General features: G+C 38.0%; 1 protein-coding gene across 1 annotated transcript in view; it reads right to left on the bottom strand.

Annotated features, from left to right (window-relative positions):
- NOTCH2 (notch receptor 2) overlaps window positions 1–24891 on the bottom strand; it is a 164058-nt gene that overhangs the window by 26321 nt on the left and 112846 nt on the right. The window contains exons 12-19 of the mRNA XM_060621722.3: window positions 23774–23884; window positions 16891–17083; window positions 15147–15292; window positions 13179–13292; window positions 10652–10771; window positions 10116–10268; window positions 1718–1946; window positions 746–947 (exon numbers count right to left, since the gene is read on the bottom strand). Of these exons, the coding sequence (XP_060477705.1) occupies window positions 746–947; window positions 1718–1946; window positions 10116–10268; window positions 10652–10771; window positions 13179–13292; window positions 15147–15292; window positions 16891–17083; window positions 23774–23884 (1268 nt within the window). The remainder of the gene's footprint in view (window positions 1–745; window positions 948–1717; window positions 1947–10115; window positions 10269–10651; window positions 10772–13178; window positions 13293–15146; window positions 15293–16890; window positions 17084–23773; window positions 23885–24891) is intronic.

The following is a 24891-nucleotide window of genomic DNA, read 5'->3' as shown; positions in this document are numbered from 1 at the left end:
CCCGAGGAAGAATGTCCTTCTGATCCACAGAATCAGCATCAAGCTGTTTAATATGCAGTGGTGGTTATTTGCATGACCAATACAGCCAAAGCCTTATGGAAGCGTACCCTGTAAGGCTAGTTAAATTTGGCCACTTAATCCTAAATTCTTTGGAGTTCTGTTATTCTATCATCCCATCATTGTTTAAGAGGTAAAAATAGCATAAAATTAAACATAATGCTGTTTGGTATGAAACCTTGGAAAGGTTACTTTGCCCCTTGGGGACTCAGTTTCCTCTTCCATGAAATGAAAAGCTGCCCTAGTTGGCTCTGAGGGGTCCTTCCATCCTAACAGTATATGAAAATGTATATTTATATATTTGAATTTAAAAGACATGTGACTAACTTGGTTTTGAGAATAACACTGCAAGACATGGTAATTATTATCATTATCCCCCTAGAAACTGTATCTGACCTTTAAAGACTATTTTAATTATTCTTTACTTCTCTTTTTGTATTTCCAACATAAAAAACATCTATGTGCTTATTTCCCACATGTGTTTTTCTGTAGTTCTTGGTTAGCCTGTTACAACAGTCTTACGCTTGTTAATCTGTATAATCTTGCCAATGTCACCATTTTGGAATCTACCAGCTATTAGATTTATCTCAGAGACATCCCCCAAGACAAAATTTTCTTTTTTAGGAGGGGTTTATTCTGCTTAGAAGAGAACTGTAATATTCAGCAGAGTGGGATGAAATGTAATTACCTGACAGTTTTTGCCAGTGTAGCCCAAGGGGCAGGTGCAGCGGTAGGTACCCAGGCCATCAACACATACTCCTTCATTTAGGCATGGATGAGAGTTGCATTCATTGATCTCATGGAGGCAGAAGGGGCCAGTGAAGCCCACAGGGCACAAGCAAGAGAAGGAGTTAATCCCGTCGACACACGTGCCACCATTGAAACAGGAGCTAAGAAGCAGAGAGAGCAATTCCAGCTATGTAATGTGGTTCCTCACACCTGCTCCTCAAAAAGTAAGGTTCCTAGAAGCTAACAAGTTACAGAGGCCAATGCTCCTAAGCATCTTAAACTCCTAGATCTAGTAAATTTTCTTTTTCCAAATTACACCGAGTGCCAGTCAGCTTCCTGGCTTCCTTTCTACACCCCAAAAGCTCAGAGTATTTAAAAGGCTGAGTTTATTAGAGATTCCTAGAGAAAGCGAAGGTTTCCAGGTTTTACCCAGTCCTTCTGTGGTTTTCCATGTATCACATTTCATTTTATCCCTAAGTCAATTTAACTTATAAGAAAAGTGCTACATAAATAGCTCTTGACTCCAGATTTCTTTCTGAAAGAGAAACTGAATAAACTTGTTGGAATAAAAAAAGAAAGATAGAAAGAAACCACTCAGAAATTACTAAAGAGTGATGAAAAATCTGCGAAGAAACAGGAATTTTTAAATTGTCAGCTGAAATGAACAAGAGACCAAGAGGAGAATGGAACAGAATTATAACTCTTTCTGTTCCCAAGCATTAGAAACAAATGAAGACCCATCCCACTAAGCTTTTCAACCTCTGACCTTTGACCTGCTAACTACACATCCAAAGGGAATCAGGAACGGGGCAACAGGAGAGGACTATGGAATTGGACCCAAATGGACACCTTATTCCTGCAATCCCATTACTGTGCTCCTTTCTCCCTTTTCCCCATAAGACACTGGTGCCTCAGCATATGGCTTGCTCACCTCTCAGTGCACTCATCGATGTTGTTCTCACAGTGGACTCCATCAAATCCCGCCTGGCACTTGCAAGTGTAACTGTTGACATAGTCGGAGCAGGTCCCTCCATTCTTACACGGTTCACTCAGACACTCATTCATGTCTGTCTGACACTTATCCCCAATAAAGCCAGCGTGGCACAGACAGGAGAAAGTATTTACTCCATCTACACAGGAACCTCCATTCTGGCAAGGATCTAAGTCATTACACACAAGAATTAGAGCTGTGAACTACAGCATCAATTTCATCTTAGACCTATAAAGATGAGCGACCTGAACTGAATCACACTAATAACAGTAACAATTCTGCCTTGTCTCTATCCGGACTTTTCTTTACATCTATTTTGCCCTGACTTCTCCATTTACAAAAATGAATGCAGTTAACACTTGCCTGAGATTCTTAACCTGTTTGACAACTGGACTGAACTAAACATACACCACTAACAGTTTTGCAAAATTAACAGTCCTAAAACTTACATTGGTCCCCCACATACTTGCTAATCAAATATGTGCCCCCAATACACAGAATCTCAAAACTATCAGTACAAATTTTCAAAAGGTCCATGTGGTGATGGAGTGGGTGGGGTAGGACAGGATATATACTAATCAGCCCCCTGTGCCGATCTCTCTTTCCTATCTTTTCCCTCTCTCCTTCCCTCCCTTCAGCTTTCCTTTCCTTTCCTTCTCTCTTCTTTCTCTTGTTTTATTTTCTAGATTTAGGTAGAATTAGGAAACATTAAAAAAATTTTAAATAACACATAGCTCAATCTTAGAACAGTTTAGATTCACAGCAATTAATCAACGAATTTTGAGCTACTATCATGGCATGGTCCTCTGAAATACAGATGGCATATAAGTCAGAACAAGAAAAATAAGAGGTAGATCCTATTCTTGAGGACTTTAAAATCAAACTGCAAAGACAGGTCACTTACATAAAAGGAGAACTAAACATCAGGTGGGTAATGTAGCCCCTTTTTATACAAGGGATATTTATTACCTTATTCATCTATTATGCTAATTCTACTCTAAGGCCCATCTGTGATCTTTAGTGGAAAAATTGCAAAAATCACATTATCCCTTCTTATCCACAGTACATAGCACACAGCTACTGTAATTTCCATAACATCTTTCAGGGAACTCACCATAATTTACTGGATTATTTTAAGCTAACTGTAAATATTGCTAGTTTTACTTCAAATAGGAAAATTTTTAAGTACTGAAAGTTTTGACTGATGTAACAATTAATGTGGAAAAGGGTTCCAAATAATTTGATTTCAGTCCCTTAAATTTCTCCATCGACTGTGCCATGGACTTATTTTTCTTCACTATTTGTTACACAATGTTGAATTTGTCTATGTATCTTTTTTTTTTTTTTTTTGCTAATATACTATGAATTTCATGAATGTAAGCACTGGGTTTTTATCTATTTTAGCACTGCCAGGACCTAGTTTAGTGCCATCCATATGATGGTCTGAAATTATGTTTGCTGTGAATTAGGTGCCATTAATCTTTAAATTCTTTTTTTTTTTTTAACGTTTATTCATTTTTGAGAGACAGAGAGACAGCGCATGAGCAGGGAAGGGTAGAGAGAGGGAGACAAAGAATCCAAAGCAGGCTCCAGGCTCTGAGCTGTCAGCACAGAGCCCGATGTGGGGCTGGAACTCATGAACTGTGAGATCATGACCTGAGCCGAAGTCAGACGCTCAACCAACTGAGCCACCCAGGCGCCCCAGGTGCCATTATTCTTAACTCACTGTGATAACCTTGTTTGAAGCTTAATGATTTAATCACCACACAGATAACTGAGCGCGGATTAAGCAGTGAGTACTGATAAGTAACTGAGTATATCACATGCATAGGATGAAACTATTAGAGCTGAGGAAAGAGCCAGAAAAAAGTAGGCAGAACAATCCCAAGAGTTTATACTAGGCTGAGAATAGCTCATGTCCATGACAGGCAAAATGAAAAGACCTCCTAACTAAGCACTAAGTAGGATCCTCAGAGAGTACCGTTTCAGTAGCAAGTTATTTTAGCCCTAAACTAAAGGCTGTTCTGGACCTAACAAATCCTGAAGAAAAGACCCAAAATGATCAAACTGTTTCCAAATGATCCTTAAACAAAGCTTCAATATATTCTAAAGATTATTTTAAAGTCTAGTATCCAATAAAAAATTACCAGGCAGGCAAAGAAGAAACATAATTCACGATGAAGATAAAAATCAACAACAGAAACATACCCAGGAATTTCCCATATGGTAGAATAAGTGTGGGGGCAAATAAAACAACTATGATAAATATACTCTGTATGTTCAAGAAGAAGAAAGCATGAACATGACAAGGAGAAAAAAGTTATGAGAAAGACTCAAATCAAGCTTCTAGAGATAAAAATACAACGAAGAGAAAAATATATATTGGATGGGATTAACAGCAAACAAAACACTAAAGAGGAAATGTTTATGCGACCTGAAGATAGATCATGATATCTTCAAATAATAAAATTATCTAAAATGAAACACTGAGGAAAAAACTCTAAAAAATAAGTAAAATAGCATGTTGGTGAGTAGGGAGACAATTTCAAGCAACCTAAAAGATGTATGATATAAAAGTTGTAAAGGGGAAGCAAAAAGGTCTTGAAAAAATGGTAGTTCAATATTTTCTGAATTTGGATCCATCTATCCAAAAAGGTCGATGAACCCCAAACAAAAGAAACATGAAGACTAATGAAGGGCATCATAATCAAATTGCTAAAACTCAGTGGAAAGAAAATATCTTAAAAATAGCCATGGGAGAGAAAATAACATATAGAAAAACAAATGTAAAAAGTATTGCAGATTTCTCCTCAGAAACAATGCATGGCAGAAAACAATGAAAGGATGACTGGAAAGTGCTGGAGGGAAAAGTCAACTTGGACTCTACTCCCTATGAAAATATCTTTGAAAACTGGCAAAATAAAAACCTTTTCAAAAACACAAAAGCAGAAAGAATTAATCACCAGGAGATAAGCACTACCAGAAATATTGAAGGAATTTCTTCAGGCAGAAGGAAAATGACACTTGGTGGAAATGCATATCTATGCATAAGAATGAAAAACACCAGAAGCTGTAAATATGTTGTAAGTATAAGGGCTGTTAATTTATTTTTTAAATTTCTTGAAAAATTAGTTGACCATTTGAAGCAAAGATAATATTTTGGGGGGTTTATGATATATATGTTATATGACAACAATAGAACAGAGGGCAGTAGTGTAAATTTAAGTATACTGTTGTAAGGCTTTTATGTGCTATACAAAGTAGTATAGTTGAGGTAAATTTTAATGAGTTAGAGTTGCATACTGCAAACTCAAAACCACCCCCCCCCCAAAAAAAGATATGCCAGTGAAGAAATAAAATGTAATTATAAAAGTGCTCAATTATTCCAAAAGAAGGCCAAAAAAAAAAGGGGGGGGAGGAAGAAGGCAAAAAAGAAGGAAAAAGATAAAGTAAAATGTAAGATGGCAAATATTTAACTCAGCCATATCGCCATCAACCATTAAATTTAAATGGCATGAACACCTCACTTAGAAGACAGAGGGTATCAGAGCGAAGAGAAAAAGCAAGACTCAATATATGCTCTCAAAAAAACCCCATACTTTAAAGACACACATAGGCCAAAACTAAAAGGATGGAAAAAATGCATACTCTAACAATAAACAAAAGAAAAGTTAAGTAGGTATATTAATATCTGGTAAAGGAGGTTTCAGAGTACGAAATATCAGTTACAAGGGTTAAACAAGGTCATTTCATGACAAAGGACTAATTCTTCAAGAGGACATAATAATCTTAAATGTTTATATACTTAATATCAGGGCTTCAAAATACATTAAGCAAAAACTGATAGAATTACAAGGAGAAATAGACAAATAATTGTGGCAGATTTCAATATCACTCTGTCAATAATTTATAGAATAAGCAGACAGAAAATCAGGGAAGACCTAAAAATACTATTAACCAATTTGAATTAATAGCATTTATAGAACACTCCATCAAAAAAAAAAAAAAAAACATAAAATAAACATTCTTTTTTTTTTTTTTTAATTTTTAACATTTATTTATTATTGAGAGACAGAGAGACAGAGCATGAGCAGGGGAGGGGCAGAGAGAGGGGGAGACACAGATACTGAAGCAGGCTCCAGGCTCCATGCTGGCAGCACAGAGCCCGATGCGGGGCTTGAACTCGCGAACTGTGAGATCATGATCTGAGTTGAAGTCCGACCCTTAACCAACTGAGCCACTCAGGCGCCCCAATAAACATTCTTTTCAAGTGCATACAGAACACTTACCAAAACAGACCATAAGACTAGGCCATAAGACATGCTTTAATGCATTTTAAATAATCCAATCAATAGATGAAAAAAGTATGTTCTCTGATCACAATGGAATTAAACTAGATGTCAATAACAAAAACTATCTGGAAGGAATCAGCAACAAAAGATATTTGGAATTAGCAACAACATAGATGGAGTTAGAGTATAATGCTAAGTAAGCAAAATAAGTCAGTCCGAGAAAGATAAATACCATATGATTTCACTCATATGTGGAATTTAAGAAAACAAATGCACAAAGGGAAAAGAGAGAGAGAAACCAAGAACCAGACTCTTAACTATAGAGAACAAACTGATGGTTACCAGAGGGGAGGTGGGTGGGAGGATGGGTAAAATAGGTGATGGGGATTAAACAGTACACTTATCATGATGAGCACTGAGTAATGTATGGAAGTGTTCAATCACTATATTGTACACCTGAAACTAATAGAATGCTTCATGTTAACTACACTGGAATTAAAATTAGAAACTTAATTAAAAAAGATATTTGGAATTAAAGAACACACTTGTAAATAATCTATGAGTCAAAAAACAAATCAAAATGGAAATTAGAAAAGTATTTTCTGAGTTGGGGGAAAAAAAACCATGATATATCAAAATTTGTGAAATACAGCTAAAGCAGTGTTTTGAGAAAAAAAAAAAGCACTAAATGCCTACTATGTCTATGGTCTAAGCTTCCATCTTAAACTAGGAAAAGAAGGGCAAACTAGATCCAAAATAGAAAGAATAAAGAGCAGAAATCAATGAAATTGAAAATAGTAAAATAATTGAGAAAAATCATGAAACTGAAAAGGTTACTAAAATCTGTAACCTTCTACCAGTAGCAATCACAAAGAAAAGAGAGAAGATGTAAATTACCAATATCTGAAATCAGTGAAGGGAAATCATCACAGATCTTACAGACATTAAAAGCACAATAAGGGAATATTATGAATGCCAATAATTCTGACAACTTAGAGTAAAACTCATTCTTTGAAAGATACAAATTACCAATGCTCAATAAAAAAGAAATAGATACCCTGAATAACTATATCTATTAAAGAAATTAAATTTACAATTAAAACTTTCCCAGAAAGAAAGTTCCAGACCTAGATGTTTAGTAGATGTAATACCAATTGTATACAAACTCTTTCAGTAAATAGAAAGGAATCAATTCCCAAGTGGTTCTGAGGCTGGCATTGCCTTTGTATCAAAACCATACAAATACAGTACAAGAAATTGGGGAACAATATCCCTAATGAATGTATATACCCACAAAAATTTGTAACAAAACTTTAGGAAATCATATCCAATAACATATGAGAGAGAGAATATATCATGACCAAGCAGAATTTACCCCAGGAATTTAAGGTTTAACATTTGAAAATTAATTAACATAATTCACTTATATATTAAAAAATATATTATCACCTCAACAGATACAGAAAAATCATTTGAAAAAAATCAACATTCATTCATCATAAAAAGAAAAAACTTTCAGCAAACTAGGAGTATATGGTAAATTCCTCAACTTGATAGAAGAACAACAAAAAAACCCCAAAATCATACTTAGTGGCAACAAAGTAACATCATACTTAGTGGCAAGAAACTACATACATGCTTCCCCCACCAGAATCAAGAACAAAGAAAGATTTGCTTCTCTTACTACTTCTATTTTGCATTTACTAAAAGTCTTAGCCAGTGCAACAATGTACGAAAAAGAAAATGTATATAGATTTAAAAAGAATTAAAATGTAGAATGGCTATACTTATTTAGAGATTACACGATTATTTGTTAAAAAAAAAATTCCTGGGGTGCCTGGGTGCTCAGTTGGTAAAGCATCAGATGCTTGACCTCCGCTCAGGTCATGATCTCATCGTTTGTGAGTTTGAGCCCCACATCGGGGTCTGTGCTGACAATGCGAAGTCTGCTTGGATTCTGTCTCTCTCTCTCTCTCTCTCTCTCTCTCTCTCTCTCTGCCCCTCCCCTGCTTGCTCTCTATCTCTCTCTAAAAAGAAATAAAAATAAACTTAAAAAAAAATTTTTTTTAATTCCAGAAATCTAAACTAAACTTAGAAGCTAAACTAATCTAGAATTAATAAGTGAGGTTAGCAAGATTACAACACAAAATTACTCTTTAAAGTCTAAAAAGAAAAATCTTTAAAACTCACACTACATGTAAAATTAACTCTAAATAGATTGTGGACCTAAAGGTCAGTGCTAAAAGTATACAACTTTTATTGTTTATTTTTTAAAGTTTATTTATTTATTTATTTTGAGAGAGACAGACAGAGAGTAAGCCAGCTGGGGGGGTGGGGGGAGGAGCAGGGCGGCGGGGGGGGGACAGACAGAGAGTGAAAGAGAGAATCCAAAGCAGGCTCCATGCTATCAGCGAGGAGCCTGATGCAGACCTCGATCCCACAAACCAGTAAATCATGACCTAAGCCAAAATCAAGAGTCAGACACTTAACCCATTGAGCCCCCCAGGTGCCCCTTAAAGTATAAAACATTTAGAAGAAATCAAAGAAGATAAACCTCAGTGACCTTGGGTTAGGTAAAGGTTTGTTAAATAAGATAAGATGAACTCTGAATGAAGATTATGGATATACTGAAATTCATCAAAATTAAACTTCCTCTTCAAAAGAAAAAACAGAAGGTACAATTGGGAGAAGATAGTTGTAAGGCAAATATCTGACAAAGAATTTGTATTTAGAATATAAAGAACTCTTTCAATTCAATAATAAGACAAATAATACAATTTTTCATGTGGGCAGAAGTTTTGAATAGATACTATACCAAGTAATATATATGGCTGACCAAGAAGCACATGAAAAGATGCTCAAAATTTTTAATAGGTAGGGAAATTCAAGTTGAAACCACTGTGAAATACCATATACAGCCACTACAAAGGCTAAAATTCAGAGCAATCACACCCAAGTGTTCTTGAGGATGTGGTTCAACTGGAACTCTCAAACAGTGCTTGTGGGAATGAAAATGGTGAACCACCATGGAGAACATTTTGACAATTTGGTGAAAAGTGAAACATATACCTACTACATAATTCAGCTATTCCACTCCTAGATATTTACTCAAGAGAGTATAACTTTATTTATAGAATCTCAAAACTTAAAAACAAGCTGAATGTCCTACTAGTGAATTCAAGTATATCCAAATAATGGAATATGACCTAGCAATAAAACAGAATGAATTACTAATACACATAACATAGATGAGTCTCAAATAATATGCTAAATGATAAGTCATACTCCCTCTCCCCCAAAAAGAGTTTGCATTAGATGATTCCATTTATATAAAATTATTAAAAATGCAAGTAAGTCTGTCATGACAGAGGTAGATCCCTTGTTGCCTGGGACAGGGAAGGGGGAAGAAGGAAATTACAAAATAAAATATTTTTAGGGGGATGGATATGTTCATTATGTTTACTTATGGTTTAAATGTCAACACTGTGCATTTAAAATATTGGTAGTATACTTCTATATACTAATTATACCTCAGTGGATCTGCTTTAAAAAAAAAAAGCTATCATAGCATTGTCCCCAATTTGTCAGTATACAAAAATCAGTTAGGAACCTCTTAAAGAGATTCTACTGCCTCAACTCCTAAAGCCACTGGCTTTGCAAAGAAGATTTAAAAAATGCTAATATTGGGGCGCCTGGGTGGCTCAGTCAGTGAAGTGTCCAACTCTTGATTTCAGCTCAGGTCATGATCTCACAGTTCACAGAACTGAGCCCCGCATCCGGCTCTGCGCTGACAGCACAGAGCCTGCTTGGGAGTCTTTCTGTCTCCCTCTTTCGCTGCCCCTCCCCCACGTATGTGCACATGTGTGCAGCTCCCCCCCCACCCCGGAATAAATAAACATTTAAAAAAATAAAAAATACTAATATTAAAAACATGTGATAAGCTATTGGGATGGCCAGTCTCAGCACTGAGAGGCAGCTGCCTCGACTGGGCTCTATTCTGCTCCCTAAGTGCCTCAGGGGGCTTAGGAGCTGGCCGGCATACTCACTGGCAAGGCAGTCATCGATGTCCTCCTCACAGTCCATACCGCTGAAGCCTGGAGGACACTCACACATGTAGCTGCCCTGGGTGTTATGGCAGAGACCGTGGTTCATGCAAGGCTTGGAGACACACTCATCAATGTCAACTGTACACCGCTGACCTAGAAACACAGGGGCGATGAATGGTCCTGTCTTTGGAAAGTGAGTCCCACAGAAATGCATGGGGAGATCCAAGCTTCAGCTGGGATAGATGGGGATATTCTGGTTTGTCTCCCACTTTGGGAAGTCCCATAAGGCTTTGTGCCCTTGGCACAAAGGGCCCAGGGACTGTGAGAACATCATGGTTTCAGACTCAGGCTGGAGGCTTCCAGCCACTAGAGGGCCCCAAAGACATGAAAATGAAAAGGCTTTCTGGGTCATTCCTGTACAAAGCCAGTGCTCATGACAACAAGCAGGCCTCAGAAGACCTGGGCCTTCCATGTTAATCTGATGATCTGACCACTTTGTTTAAAGCTTCTGGTTTCTCTAACTCCCATGTTGTTACCTTGCCAGCCAGGGGCACACAGGCAGGTGTAGCTCTCAAAATTTGGTGCCTCTTTGCAAACAGCAGCATTCTCACATGGGTTTGGGGAACAGGGAGCCAACACAGTCTGACAATTCTTGCCTGTAAAGCAAATGACAGAATTTAGAGAAATAGCCAAGAAAACTGAAATTTTGCAAATTCTAAACCAAAGGATGCTCTCTGAACTCAAGACTAAGGTAGCAGTTAAGAGCTTTGGAATCTGAGAGACTTAGGGTCTTCTGAGTCTTAGCTCTAACTTGGTATATTAACAACAGGCAAGTTATTACTCTGCTCTGAGCCTTACACATAAGTAAAATGAGAAATAGGATGGTATGTAACTCACAGAGGCTTTTGGAGGATTAAATGAAAAACAAAATGTTCATGAAGTCTTCACTAGCACAGAGCCTAGCATATAGAGTGAGCACTCAACAACTGCTGGGCTGCTCTCATCCATATTATCATGTGTGGTTACATGGGTTTGGACACCTGTGTCCATCTGGTGCAATACTTTCTGCATCTCCACAGCTAAGAGTCTGTGTGGCTCAGAGGCTCAGCCACACAGATCCTCCTTCATGTGGGCCAGGAAGAGGCAACAATACAGCCTTCTACTCCCCACCACCTCTGCTGGCCTGTTCCAGAGGCAATGGAGTTGATCAGAAGGCCATGGGAGGTAGGAAACAGTGAAGTTATTCTGATCAGCTAGTAACATACCTCCTCATACCAACATCAACAACATGACATTGAAATTTGCACATCAATATTTCCTGCCTTAGCATATGGAATATAAGCTTCCAGCACAGGCAAACAAGGAAAGGAATGCTTTTATTAAAAGAAGATGAGGGTGTTTTTAAAGTCAAGTTACAGCTAACTCAATTTAAAATTCTATCCTAAAATTTCATATTCAGGAAGAAAAAAAAATTACCACAGATGTTCACCAACATACCCAACCCATTTTTAAGGTATCTGGGTCAGAAGAGTGGCTCACTAGGGAAGGCAATGTTGCTTAGTTCCCTTCATAGTGGCAAAGCTCAATGATAGAACCTTTAGCCACACTCAGCACTAAAATTTTAATATGCATAGGCTTTCAGTCTAATATAATATAATAGTAAATTCTTTTATCGGGATCTTAATCTGAAGAAAAACCAACAGCCAGCATACAGCCAAATATTCTTAAGGGATCTGGATAGCAAGAAGATAAAATAAGTATTTTCAAGATGAGCTGAACACCTAAATTATACTCAGGTAAGACTATGATATGACTGAGCATAATGATATGACCTGCTTATATCTCTCTGCAGCCATCAAGTCTCAGTCTTTATGGCTGGGAGATGCTCTTACTATTAGCAAATGTGATCAGCACTGTCATTATGAATTGCATCATTTAGACTTCCTTTGTCTGAGAATAGCTAAGGATCTCCAATAACTTTGATTTTTTATCTGTGAGGCTGACTAAACGCTATTTGCCTACATGAACATTTCTTCCCAAGAGGGGCCAAGGTAACAACATCACATCAAGTCTTTCAGGTAACAGAGTTCTGGTTTTGGCCACTCTGTCACTCTAAACAGCCGCAGTCACTGGTAACAGCTACTACAACCAGCCCATCACGGGAGTACGAATTCAGCCATGCTCCTGCCTGCATGCTGCATACTAGAGAAACATGCAAAGCCACCATCCATGTTTCTGTTTTGTTCTCCACAGATGAAGAAAATGGATGATAAGGAGGTAAATAAGCCACACAAATACAACCAATCACAAGACGGCAGTAATGAGGCAGGAGAACACAAAGAAGAAACGTCCAAGCACACTCCTAAAATACCACCTGAAACAAAGAACACCTGATACGAAATGAAGTCACACCCTTGTCTTCTGTGTGTGTCATCGTCATCCAAGGGGCAATACCTCTCTGAATGAGAGGTAGTGGTACTGAATGTAAGGAGAAGAAGGGCAGTTAAGAAGACACACTTTGGACTGAGAGAGGCTTAGAGGCAAATCCTAGATCTACCACTTACCTCTGTGACCTTCAGCAAGTAACTTTTCTTTGCCTCAGCATAAAATGGTCATAGGAACTTCTACTTTACAGAATTATTTTGAGCACTGAATTAAGAAATCCAAAATATGCAAAGTGTCTGGCATATAGTAAGTTATCAATAAGTGGTGGTTGTTGTTATTATTGAACTATGACTAAGAGCACAGGCCATGACAACACTGGGTCCAGTCAAATAATGAATGAAACCAGCAGTCAGACAGAATTAAAAAAAACAAAACAAAAAACATTTAAACCCTCAAGTACAAAGAAGGCATGTGAGTTTCCCTACCAGTTGCATCTAGGGAAGCCACAGTGTTTTCTCAGAGCTCAAGATCTAGTCAGTGAGAGCAGGATGGTGACCAGGGAGTGATTCCTCAGAGAAGCGTCACTGGGCCACAGACTCTTGTCTCTGAGACTCAGAGGTTTAGAATGACAAGGCAAGAACACAGGTCCCCTCTGGTCCCTTCACTTGCAGAACTCACCTGTGTATGGCAGCACACAATGGCAAGTGTAGCCACTTATGTCATCAAAGCAGGTTCCTTGGTTCAGGCAGGGATTTGAAGCACATTCATCAATATTCACCTGACAGTTATAGCCTATAGACAGAAAGGGAGAAAACCCCAAAACAGTGAAACTTTCTGTTAGCCTCCTCATTATTTAAATTACTAAGCGGGGTGCCTGGGTGGCTTAGTCGGTTGAGTGTCCGACTTCGGCTCAGGGCATGATCTCGTGGTTCGTGGGTTCGAGCCCCATGTTGGGCTCTGTGCTGACAGCTCAGAGCCTGAAGCCTGCTTCAGATTCTGTGTCTCCTTCTCTCTCTGCCCCTCCCCACTCATGTTCTGTCTCTCTCTCTGTCAAAAATAAATACACATTAAAAAAAATTTTTTTAACAATTACTAAGCAATCCTCTTCATGGCAAATATTAACTACCTTAGAAATTGAATTTCTTTAGGCTCCTGGAATACCTCTTCGTTCATTTCAGTGACAAGTCCCTGACATATAGTCTGTCAGTAAAAGACAGTTAAAAGGATGAATGGAGTAAGTATATTCTAATAGCTGAAAGGTTGAATATACCTCCAAATATAAGTAATTTCTCAACAATGGACTAAGAAGCTCATTGAGGTTAAAAATCTGCTGATCTATCAGCTGTTTCTATACAAAGTGGCTGTCAGGGCCTAAAAAGGGGGTATAATTTATCAAGGGACAATATTTTTTTAATGCATAATCAAAGCCTCTGATTTATGCCCACTCTTTCATATGCACAGTCTCTACCATTGATGTGGTAGTACTTTCTGAAGCCATAAAACTGTTTTCCCCTGATCCAAGACATGGAATCTACTCCCACTGTGAAAAAGACAAAAGTAAGGAAGCATTAATGGGATAGACCAGTACCCAAATATTACACACCTTTGCATCTTCAATAGAGCCTGACACAGAGCCTCAAGATAGAGCAACTACAGCACTGTAAAAAAACGGTGGTCTGGGAGCACAGAGGTCTGGGCTCACACTGTACTCTTCTACTCACCAGCCGTACAATTTGGGATTTTACATTTTGAGTTTTATTTAGTTCATTGATCAGCAAGTCTCAAGGAAACAAAGAAGTAAAAGTGCTTTTAAAGTCATTTTAATGTAAAAATAATGAAAGTATTTTTATTTTATTGTAAATAAAAAAAAATTTATTTTAATGTAAAAATAATGAAAGTAATGAAAGTCATTACATTCTTTGCAAATGTAATATATCAGAAAATTAATGACTAAAATATATATACTCTCAGAAAGCTTTCAAATAAGTAAATTGACTCTGAAACATACTGATGTATCTTGGTAGCCTGGCACAATTTTTGAGTGGGGAAATCAATGACTAAGTGGATAGAGGAGTACAAGATAAATGATTTACCCACAGATTTCACTCTCATGAGTTTTTAAGTGAAAATTTATGGTGGAAATACAACAATAACAACTCAGAAAATGATTTTATACAACACCCATTATAATACATGTTTCCAGAAGGCCCTAGTTGGCTATATATTTTATCTCAATGTGTAAGATAATTTGTTGGAAGAGTTTGGAATGCATGGATTCTTCCATGGCATTATTGCTATCATAATTATAGTAAGGCAATATTCTCATGCTACTCCCCAGATCTCTTGTGAATTCCAACAGAATCAAACCAGCACCATGAAGCTTACAATTAGAACATCTTTCCAAAGTTGTATAAGTGGAGTCCTAGCTGCTCAGCTTAAATAGTCCTGTAGTTCACCTCTCTGCTAGTAGAATCTATGTATCTTTATGTTTTTACTCCCCAAGTGCCTTATAAATATTAACTTCTCAAGTTATGTTTGCTATATGAGCGAATAGGAATAGAGAAAGGGAAAGGAAGAGGTAAGTCAAAGAATATGCAATAAGAAAACTGTATGAAGGGAGATAGAAATATGCACTACGTCTTTCACCTTTAAAGCCCTTCTTGCAAGTACACCTGTATCCGTTCACCAGATTGTCACAAGTTCCTCCATTCTGGCATGGGTTAGAAAGACATTCATTTTTGTCCACTTCGCAGTTGATGCCAACCCAGCCTGCATCACAGAGACACTTGTATCTGAAAGGAGACAGATAATATTCTTGACTGTGGAGGATGAATGTACAATTGAGTCTTAGATGAAATCCAAGATTTGGTGAAGAAATGAGGGACAGAGGAGCTCATGGGTAAGCTAATCTCATTTCTACTCTTCTTTGAACCTATACTTGGATTGCCATGGACACAGTATGAATTATGTGGTCCCACCTGGACTACTCAGTAAACAGATTTTTCTGGTGCTTCCCAGCTCACAAAGATGCTGGAGAAATTAATTAATTATAGTGAGCTTTCATGTGTAAACAGTGTTTGGTACAATACATTGGGTCAATCTGAAAGGCACATTAACAAGGGGCACCTGGGTGGCTCAGTCGGTTAAGCGTCCGACTTCAGCTCAGGTCATGATCTCGCGGTCCGTGAGTTCGAGCCCCGCGTCGGGCTCTGGGCTGATGGCTCAGAGCCTGGAGCCTGCTTCCAATTCTGTGTCTCCCTCTCTCTCTGCCCCTCCCCCGTTCATGCTCTGTCTCTCTCTGTCCCAAAAATAAATAAACGTTAAAAAAAAAAAAAAATTTGAAAGGCACATTAACATGGATAAATCTGCACTTTTATTATATATAAAACTAAAATAAAGCAAACCTTAGGATCATCTGTTTCTAATGCAAAACAGACACCCAAGAAGTAGGTTAGTATCAGAGACTCTAAGCCTCTCTGAGAGCTCCTGGGATGTCTGACTTCCAAGACATGCTTTGCTGTTCTCTCCTAAAACCCTGCCCCAGAAAGCACCTAGGGTAAACTGAGCCGGAAAAGGAACAAAAATGAAGGTATGCAAAATATATATACATTGTTCACAATCTGAACATTATTAACACTTATACTATGTTACCAGGAAATAAAAGCCTCTCTTGTCTGGAGATCTTTAGGAAAAAGGTACATGGGTTGGGATGCTTTGCAGGCTACCATAGTCTGAAACAGGAATACCGAGGTAATTCATCTGGAAATAATTTGATTTTCCTTTACCTCTAAATACACTCTTTGTTCTTTCACCTGTTGTTAAGTATGGCAAATGGCAATGCCCAGAGCCCTATCTTCCGGCCAGCATACAAGAGTATAGATCTATCTCTTGTGACCTAACATCACACTCTGAGTTTCTAGAAAAGTACCTACCAACACATCACACAATCTCAGAGGCTTGCAAACCATGGATGTCTTATCAGGGTCACGTCTAAAGTCAGGTGAGACCAGCCCCACTTCAGTGGCACACGTTGGTACCATGATAGAACAGAAAGGAGCTTTTTTTTAAGCAGGGGAAAAATCAAATAGAACCTCCCTCAGAACTCAATCTTATAATAACTACTAAAAGCACAATTGCCAAAGGCTCACAAAATAACGCTGGACTTCTCCCATGAACTGACTACCTCCCCGCCCCACCCTATTTTCTACCTATTCAGCAATGGAAGGCAGAGCACAAGTGGTGGTTTGGAAGACTCAAGGAGACTACCAAAATCTGCGACTCAGTCTCAGCTCAGGTCCCTGACAGACTTCCACAGGGCATGGCCCATTCCGAAACCCAACCAGCTTGACACAAGTCAATAAGGAACTGTTCATACATGGCAGCCACCTACCCGCTGAGGCCTCCGGTACAGTTCCCGTGGATGCAGGGACTGCTCAGGCACTCGTTCACCTGCGAGTAGCAGCTGGGGTGATGGGGCCCCTCGGGGCATAGACAGCGGAAACCATTCACGTCGTTGATGCACGTCGCACCCTTGCGACAGGGATTGGAGGCACACTCATCAATGTCGATGTTACATCTCTGCCCTGAAGAGGACGGAAACAGTATTTGTCAAATCCAAAATGTTTAGGGAATAGACCCAGAACTATGGGAGATGTTGTGTTGACAACTTCCTCTGCACAGGCTGTAAGATGCCTTGGGCACCAAATGTCAGGATTTAAGTAATAAGACACCCAAGAGCACTTAGCACCATGTGAGGAAGTAGTAAACAGCACAGTCTTGATAATGCAGCCAAGTTAACGAAATGCTGGAACAGCACTGCACTGTTTTGATATGTATTTCTTCTTTACTCCATCTTAGAAACGGAAACTCCACAAGGATTCAAAAAGAGAACATCAAATGTTACCAAAGTTGGCTGTTCCTCTTGCTGCTGTTCTGAGTACTCTCGAAGAAGCTTTTATCACTGGTTTACTGCGCATTAATTTTTTCAGTTAGTCAACCTCTTACATTTCCACATATGGGATAGCTCAATCACCTGGAATACTTAGTGAATAAGCTACCAACTTAATTTAATATTATAGTAGATAAAAAGCCATTTTGCTTTCATTCTCAGAGTTGTATTAATCCATTTCCCACCTCAGAAACAAGAGTATTCTAAGCATAATTTTATTGTCTTCTGATAATTGAGAGAACAATTCAGAGTCTCTTAATCTAGACCAGTAGTTCTCAACCTTAATGTGCAAAAAGAATCATTTAAAATACTTGTTTTATTATTTTTATTTTATATTCTTCTTTGATGTTTGTTTATTTCTGAGAGAGAGAGAGAGGGAGAGAGCATATGTGAGCAGGGGAGGGGCAGAGAGAGAGAGGGAGACAGAGGATACTTGGCAGGCTCTGCGCTGACAGGCTCTGCGCTGAGAGCCTGATGCGGGGCTTGAACTCACGAACTGTGAGATCATGACCTGCGCTGAAGTTGGATGCTTAACGGACTTAGCTACCCAGGTGCCCCTAAAATACTTGTTTTAAAAGGAGATTCTTAGGCCCTCTCACCACAGATTATGATGCATGGAGTCCAGAAAACCAATTTTAAATAATGCAGATGGTTCAAATATTCTATTTTGAAAAACTATGACATAGACAATTATTACTTTATCATCATGTAATAATGTAAATGCTCAGAATATATGAAATTAAGTGAATATATTCTTCCTCTAAAACCTACCCAAGACTGCGCTTTGAAAAGATGTCTGCTATAACCTTGACATTTGATGCTTTAAGCTGAAGAAAGCGTGCCACTTATAAGAGTTTAGCTTTGTTAAATTTTGAACAATTGAGATTTAACTATATATTCTAAAATGATATAAAATTTTGAAATAACCCATAATTCTGTAAATGAGTGGCAACAAGCAACTGCTGTGAAGGAATTTATAAGTTTCAAAGAATACAATTTTCTGATTCAGATAAAAACATGCACTTTTATTTAAGAAAGAGCAACCCTGCATTTAGAACAGGAAATTCCAAATGAAATAGATCCACACCCCTTTAAAGTATGGGTATTAACATTTTTTTCACTCTCTGTTGCTCTCTAAACCATTATTGGTGGTTCTTGTGGTAAAGTCCCATAATCTGGTAGTGGTTGCTGTTTTCCTCTTAAGTGTTTTATTAATAACTTATTTTAAAGTACTATTTTCTTAGCCTCAACCTCAGAATTTTTTTTAGACATTTGCCACTGGCACCAAGATATGAGCCAGAACTCTTTACACAGCTATCCTTAGCCTGCTCTTCAGTGGAAAATAAGAGGAAAAAGCCTTCTTTTTCTATCCTTTTTAGGAAGCATTTTCTCAGAAGCCACTCTTCTCACGTTTTCCTCATTTGCTTTAAAAACCCTTCCCAGAATCAATGTTCCAGCCATCTTTAATGAGGAGGGTTAAGTGCCTCCTTTTGCAGTCTACCATGTGGACTGACCGCTGCTTCACTAGCAAGGTCCTACCCCTAGGGAGTTTCCACCCAGCATCAGAAATGCCCAGCACAAGGCTATGGACCTTATTGGACTCAGAAACTACTGAATGAGAAGTTAATCAATGTTTCTCACCTTGTAGGTGCTCAACAAATTAGTGTTTAATAAATGAAAGCATGCTATAGTCCAGACTGGAGAGTCTGGAGTTGGCTGTCAGAAGTCCCATGTTTGAGTTCTAGTCATTCATTCTGAAGCATTTATTGAGTGTTTCTTCCGTGCTAGACACTGTGTTTAGACACCGGCTAAAAAGATGATTAGGGAGGTTCCTGCCTTCTGGGAACTCACAATCCTAGCTGTATGACTCACTAGCTGGGGGGCTCAAAATATACAAAATATATTTGTATACGTTGCATGGACACATCAAGTTCTCTCTCTCAGTTGTCTTAGTTGTTTAATGGGAATAATAAAACTTCCTTATCTACTTTTTGTGTTTTGTTAATATTTTGATTGAGATAGAATTGATGTATAACACTGTATAAGTTTAAGGTATATGGCATACTGATTTAATACATTTATATATTGCAATAGATTACCACTTTAATGTTACCTAACATTATGTCACATAATTATCATTTCTTTTTTGTGGTGAGAACAATTAAGACTCACTCTCTTAGCAACTTTGAAGTTTATTATACAGTATTGCTGACTATAATCACTGTGCTGGTACAACAGATCTCCAGACCTTATTTACCTACTAGTTTCAAGTTTGCACCCTTAAATACATCTCCCCAATTAGCCTTGCCCCTCCTAGCCACCATTTTCTTCTATTTTTATGAGTTTTGCTTGTTAATATTCTGCATACAAGTGGTATCATACAGTATTTGTCTTTCTCTGACTTATCTCCCTGAGCATAAAGCCCATTCATGTTGTCTCAAATGGCAAGATTTCATTCTTTTTTGTGGCTGAGTAGTATGAATTGATTTTAGTATTACTGCAAGACTCCTTGTTCTTAGCAGTGTGCCTGTTCAGGATATGACATTATTAGGTTAACTGAGGGCCAAAGAACCAAAAAGCAATTGCATGCTCAACGTTTACAAATTATAAATATATAATTTAACTTAATGATTATATTGGTTAAAAAGAAAGCCATTTTGCTTTCATTCTTAGAGTTGTATTAATCCATTTTCTGCCTCAGAAAGAAGAGTATTCTAAGCATAACTTTATTGTCTTCTGGTAACTGAGAAAACAATTCAGGGTCTCTTAATCTAGACTAGTGGTTCTATATTTAAATAATTTATAACTTATAAACGTAATTATATTATAAATTTATACTTTATAAACATTTATACACTTCACTACTGATGAGAAACTACTATAAGAAATTTAGAGGGGCGTCTGGGTGGCTCAGTTGGTTAAGCGTCCAACTTCAACTCAGGTCATGATCTCATGGTTTGGTTCGTGAGTTCGAGACCTGCGTCGGGCTCTGTGCTGACAGCTTGGAGCCTGGAGCCTGCTTCGGATTCTGTGTCCCCCTCTCCCTGTGCCCCTCCCCTGCTCTCACTCTGTCACTCTCTCTCTCTCAAAAATAAAATAAACATTAAAAAATTTAAAAAAGAAAGAAATTTAGAGAGAGAAGAGATTACAAAACTCATATATATGTTTTCTTATGGTATTTTCGTGATTAGTTTTATAATGACATTATAGTGAGGATTAGCTATTTTGGTAGACTTGTTACTCATGATTAGCCTTTCAAATGCTTTTTGAAAATCACTACGGTGTGGCAGACTATGAGGCTTTCAAAACTTTACCTGTTTCAGATGATGTTGGGTTTCTAAGTACAAATAATGATTTATAACTTAAAAATACAATCAGTCTCTGGTTAAATCATGTAGCTCTGAGAATTACAGTAGATACTTCCAGTATCCTCTATCTGGAAATTCCTGGGAATTTTCCAATAACAGTTTCTAAAGTTGTGTTTAGCTACTTCTGCCTGTGTTTTTTAAAGATTGAGCTATAACTGACATATAACATATTAGTCCCAGGTGTGCAACGTAATGATTTGATATTTGTATATACTGCAAAAGGATCACTATGGTAAGTCTAGCTAATATCCATCAACATACATAGTTTCAAAATTTTTTTTCTTGCTCTTTGCCCATTTTTAAATTGGATTATTTGCTTCCTTGCTATTGAGTTGTATGAGCTCTTTATATATTTTTGATATTAACCCTTTTTCAGATATATTGTTTACAAATATTTTCTCCTGTTCTATAGGCTGCCTTTTCAGTTTATTGTTCCTTGCTGTGCAGAAGCACTTTAGTTTAATGGAGTCCTGCTTGTTTAGTTTGGTTTTTGTTACCTGTGCTTTTGGTTTCTTATTCAACCTATTTGCTTTTATGGACTGTTATGAGAAGTCAGCAAAATAATAAATATGAAGACAAAACTGAAAAAGTAGTTTGTAAACTGAGAAGTAGCTTCTAGAAGTATCACTTGATTTCTTACATTTCCCATTCAATCAGTAAGTATAAAGAGATCCTGGGTGGCTCAGTTGGTTTAACGTCCGATTCTTGATTTTGGCTCAAGAATGATCTTCTGGTTCCTGAGATCAAGTCCCTCATCAGGCTTCTAGGCTGTTATCACAGAGCATTCTTGGGATTCTCTCTCCCTCTCTCTCTCTCTCTCTCTCTGCCCCTCCCCTGCTTGCATGCATGCACACACATGTGCACTCTCTCTCTCAAATAAATAAACATTAAAAACAAGAGGTCTGCAGAGAATACAGAATTTAGTCTTAAAAAGAAAAACTCATTTAAATCTGTCAAAGCTGTTATGAGAATTGTAAAAAAAAAAAAAAAAAAAAGTAGTAGTGCTAAAATAAAACAAAAGAAAGAATAAAACATCTCACATCTAAGCTCATGTATATATAATACCACAGTTGTCTGTGGTATTTTGGGCAGCTGATTAAAAAAGCAAAAAACAACTGAAAAAAAAATAGACATAGAAAATTGTTCCAAGAACAGAGTACCACCCAGTAACCAAAACATTCCACTTCTTGGTTATGTAATTTCATGCTACACCTTAGGTTTATTTTAGAATATTTTAGCCTATGTCCTCCCTCCTTGACCTTCTTGGTTTGCTGAATGTTAAAAAGAGAGAGAATATGACTTACTGGCATTTCAGAAAAAAAAAAAAGTTCCAGTGTAAGGCTTACATGTCTAAAAAGAAGTCACAACAGGCACCCACTTAGGCTGCCCAGTGAGGTGAGAACGGGCATAGGCTCTAGAGTAGGACCACCTGGCCTGGAATCCTGGCCACAGTGCACTGGTAATGTTACTTAACTTCTCCAAGCTCTGGATTTTTCATCAATACCATAGGAATGATAATAGCTGTGGATAATTAAATGAGATTAGGTACCTAACGCCTAGCTCAAAATAAGCTCTTAATAAATGGTAGCTATTCTCTTCTTACCTATTTAACAAAAATGCACCTACTATCCTACCTAGCAGGAATTTTTGTGTATTCAGTTGGCTGTCACTTCATCTTGCAGTATCAAGTTTCAGGACCAGAAGTACAGCTGGCTACTACCAGCACTGCTAGGCACTAGATACGACGGCTGTCATCATACTTGTCTTCTGAGTGATCTTCCACTGAGAAGACATTACGGTGACCCATGTGGGCCGAAAACATTACTCCCTAGCATCCGCGATCATACCCAAACAGGAAAAAGGTTTGTGAAATACAGCGGAAAGTAAGTTCCCAGCAAGCAAGAGGCAGACATTCACTTCACTTGGCCCTGAATGCCTTTGGAGGTCATAGTTTAAAAAGCTCTGAGGGAAATTTCTCACATTGGTTGCAAATGATCACATGGTACTTATTAAATGGTAACATTATTATGTAAGTGCCTGCTTGCGTGTGGGACCGTCTAGAAAGAATAGGATAGGCACGGTATATGCCCTCTGATGGTGTCATTAACAAACAGGTGTCTCAGTAAGGTGCCTCAGATTTCTCAATAGCCTCTAGCAATTTTTGGATCGGAAGGGTAAAAGATAAAGGCAATCTTACAACAAAAAAGAGAGAAAGAGATTTGTGTTTGTGTGTGTGCACACAAGCGTGCATGTGTAAATGTTCTGGCTACTTTTAATAATTACATTGGTCCTCCCAAGTTCTGGCCTCATCCAACAATCTCCCATAAGAGGAAGTACTCAGAAAAAAGCATTTAGTGTTTTCATAGAATTTTATCTTGGCTATACTTTTGTGGAAGGCATTCACTAAGTGTAGCAAATTAAAGGTGGCAGTAAAAGCTATATAACTCAAGCACAGTGACAGAAACTCATGGTCTGACTAGAAATGCTTTTCAGGTAGCTATAACATGTGGTCTAAAGGGGCACCTGGTGGCTCAGTCGGTTAAGCATCCAACTTTGGCTCAGGTCATGATCTCACGGCTTGTGAGTTTAAGCCCCGCGTTGGGCTCTGTGCTGACAGCTCAGAGCCTGGAGCCTGCTTCAGATTCTGTCTCCCTCTCTCTCTCTGCCTCTCCCCAACTTGTGCTCTGTCTCCCTCTCTCTCTCAAAAATAAATAAAATGTAAAAAAAAAAAAAACCAAAAACATGTGGTCTAAAAACCCTAACTGAGGAAAAGTTTCATGTTATGATTTATGGAAGGCCTATTAGTAGAAAACTAGGCCAGAGAAGTACAGAAACACATTTCTAACCTTCAAAGAGACAAAGAAATAGGAAACATTTGAAAAGTGATTTTCCTTCATATGCCCCTTTCCCAAAGTGATGGGGCTGAAGAAGGGACCTCCCAACAAAAAAGGTGTTACCTGTGAATCCCGGTGAGCAGACACAACTATAACGATTAATGCCATCCATACAGACTCCGTGGACACAAGGGTTACTTGCACAGTCATCAAAATTGATTTCACAATTAACACCTGCAAAGATAAAAGTAGAAAAGAAACCATGCAGTATTACCACAAAAATAGCATGTGATGCTAGGTGTTAAGAAATCTAAAGAGTATACAGCCAACCCTAGATAGAGCTATATTAATAAAGGTGTGATTGTAGATATGGGTAACTAAACAGCAAGGATATAGCAGTCATAATTTTTACCATCATCTTATAAAAATACTCATGATACTTTGTTATGTACTTAACATGAATTTAGTGATGTCTTATTTCCCATTCATAGAAAAACGCTTTGGTAGTTTAAAAATTCTAAAACTAAAGCCCAGTAAAACTAGGCTTTAAACTAACAAAATTTCCATTGAAAGTTGTAAAAATTTTGATTCACTCATATTTTGTATTAATATTTATTAATAATAATTACGTTAAAATTTATTGAGCCATTATTATGTGCAAGTACTCTGCCTCCCACTTCACATAAGTTTTCTTTAGTTTTCTCACTCAACTGGTACATCAAGTTGTAATACACCCACCGTATCGTGGACTTGCACAACTACGGCAGTACAGCCAGGATGTGAACCAGGCACTTTGGATTCTGTCCCCTTCACCACACCATACTGGTCACTCTGTGATGAACGAGGCCATGCTGCCTCACTAGCCACAAATGAGGCAAGAGTTTCCATACTCCTGGATACTTTTAGGAGATGTGTCTAGCCTTGACTGATAACCCCCATTCACCTACAATCAACCATGGCAGGCCGCAGGAGGCTATATTTTATTTGAGTAGGACCAGACACCATGCCCAAGATGAGCCAATGTAATTTTCTCATTGGGACACTGGAATATGAACTGTGGGACTATATGAACTGTGGTCTATAAATTGCTCTGTTTCCTGATAATCTCTGCAAAGCTTTACCAATCAATTCTCACTTGGAATCTGTAAGATACTTCTGTGTGCTTTCACTAGATCTTTTGTCTATTCTGTAGTTATCGTTTGCTTGTTTGCTAAGGAATCCTTAAACTAGTCAGGTTGGTT

This window comes from Panthera onca, chromosome C1 (assembly GCF_046562875.1).
Source record: "Panthera onca isolate mPanOnc1 chromosome C1, mPanOnc1 haplotype 2, whole genome shotgun sequence".
Taxonomy (NCBI): domain Eukaryota; kingdom Metazoa; phylum Chordata; class Mammalia; order Carnivora; family Felidae; genus Panthera; species Panthera onca.
The sequence above is the reverse complement of the archived record's forward strand: the minus strand, read 5'-3'. Positions and strand labels throughout refer to the sequence as shown.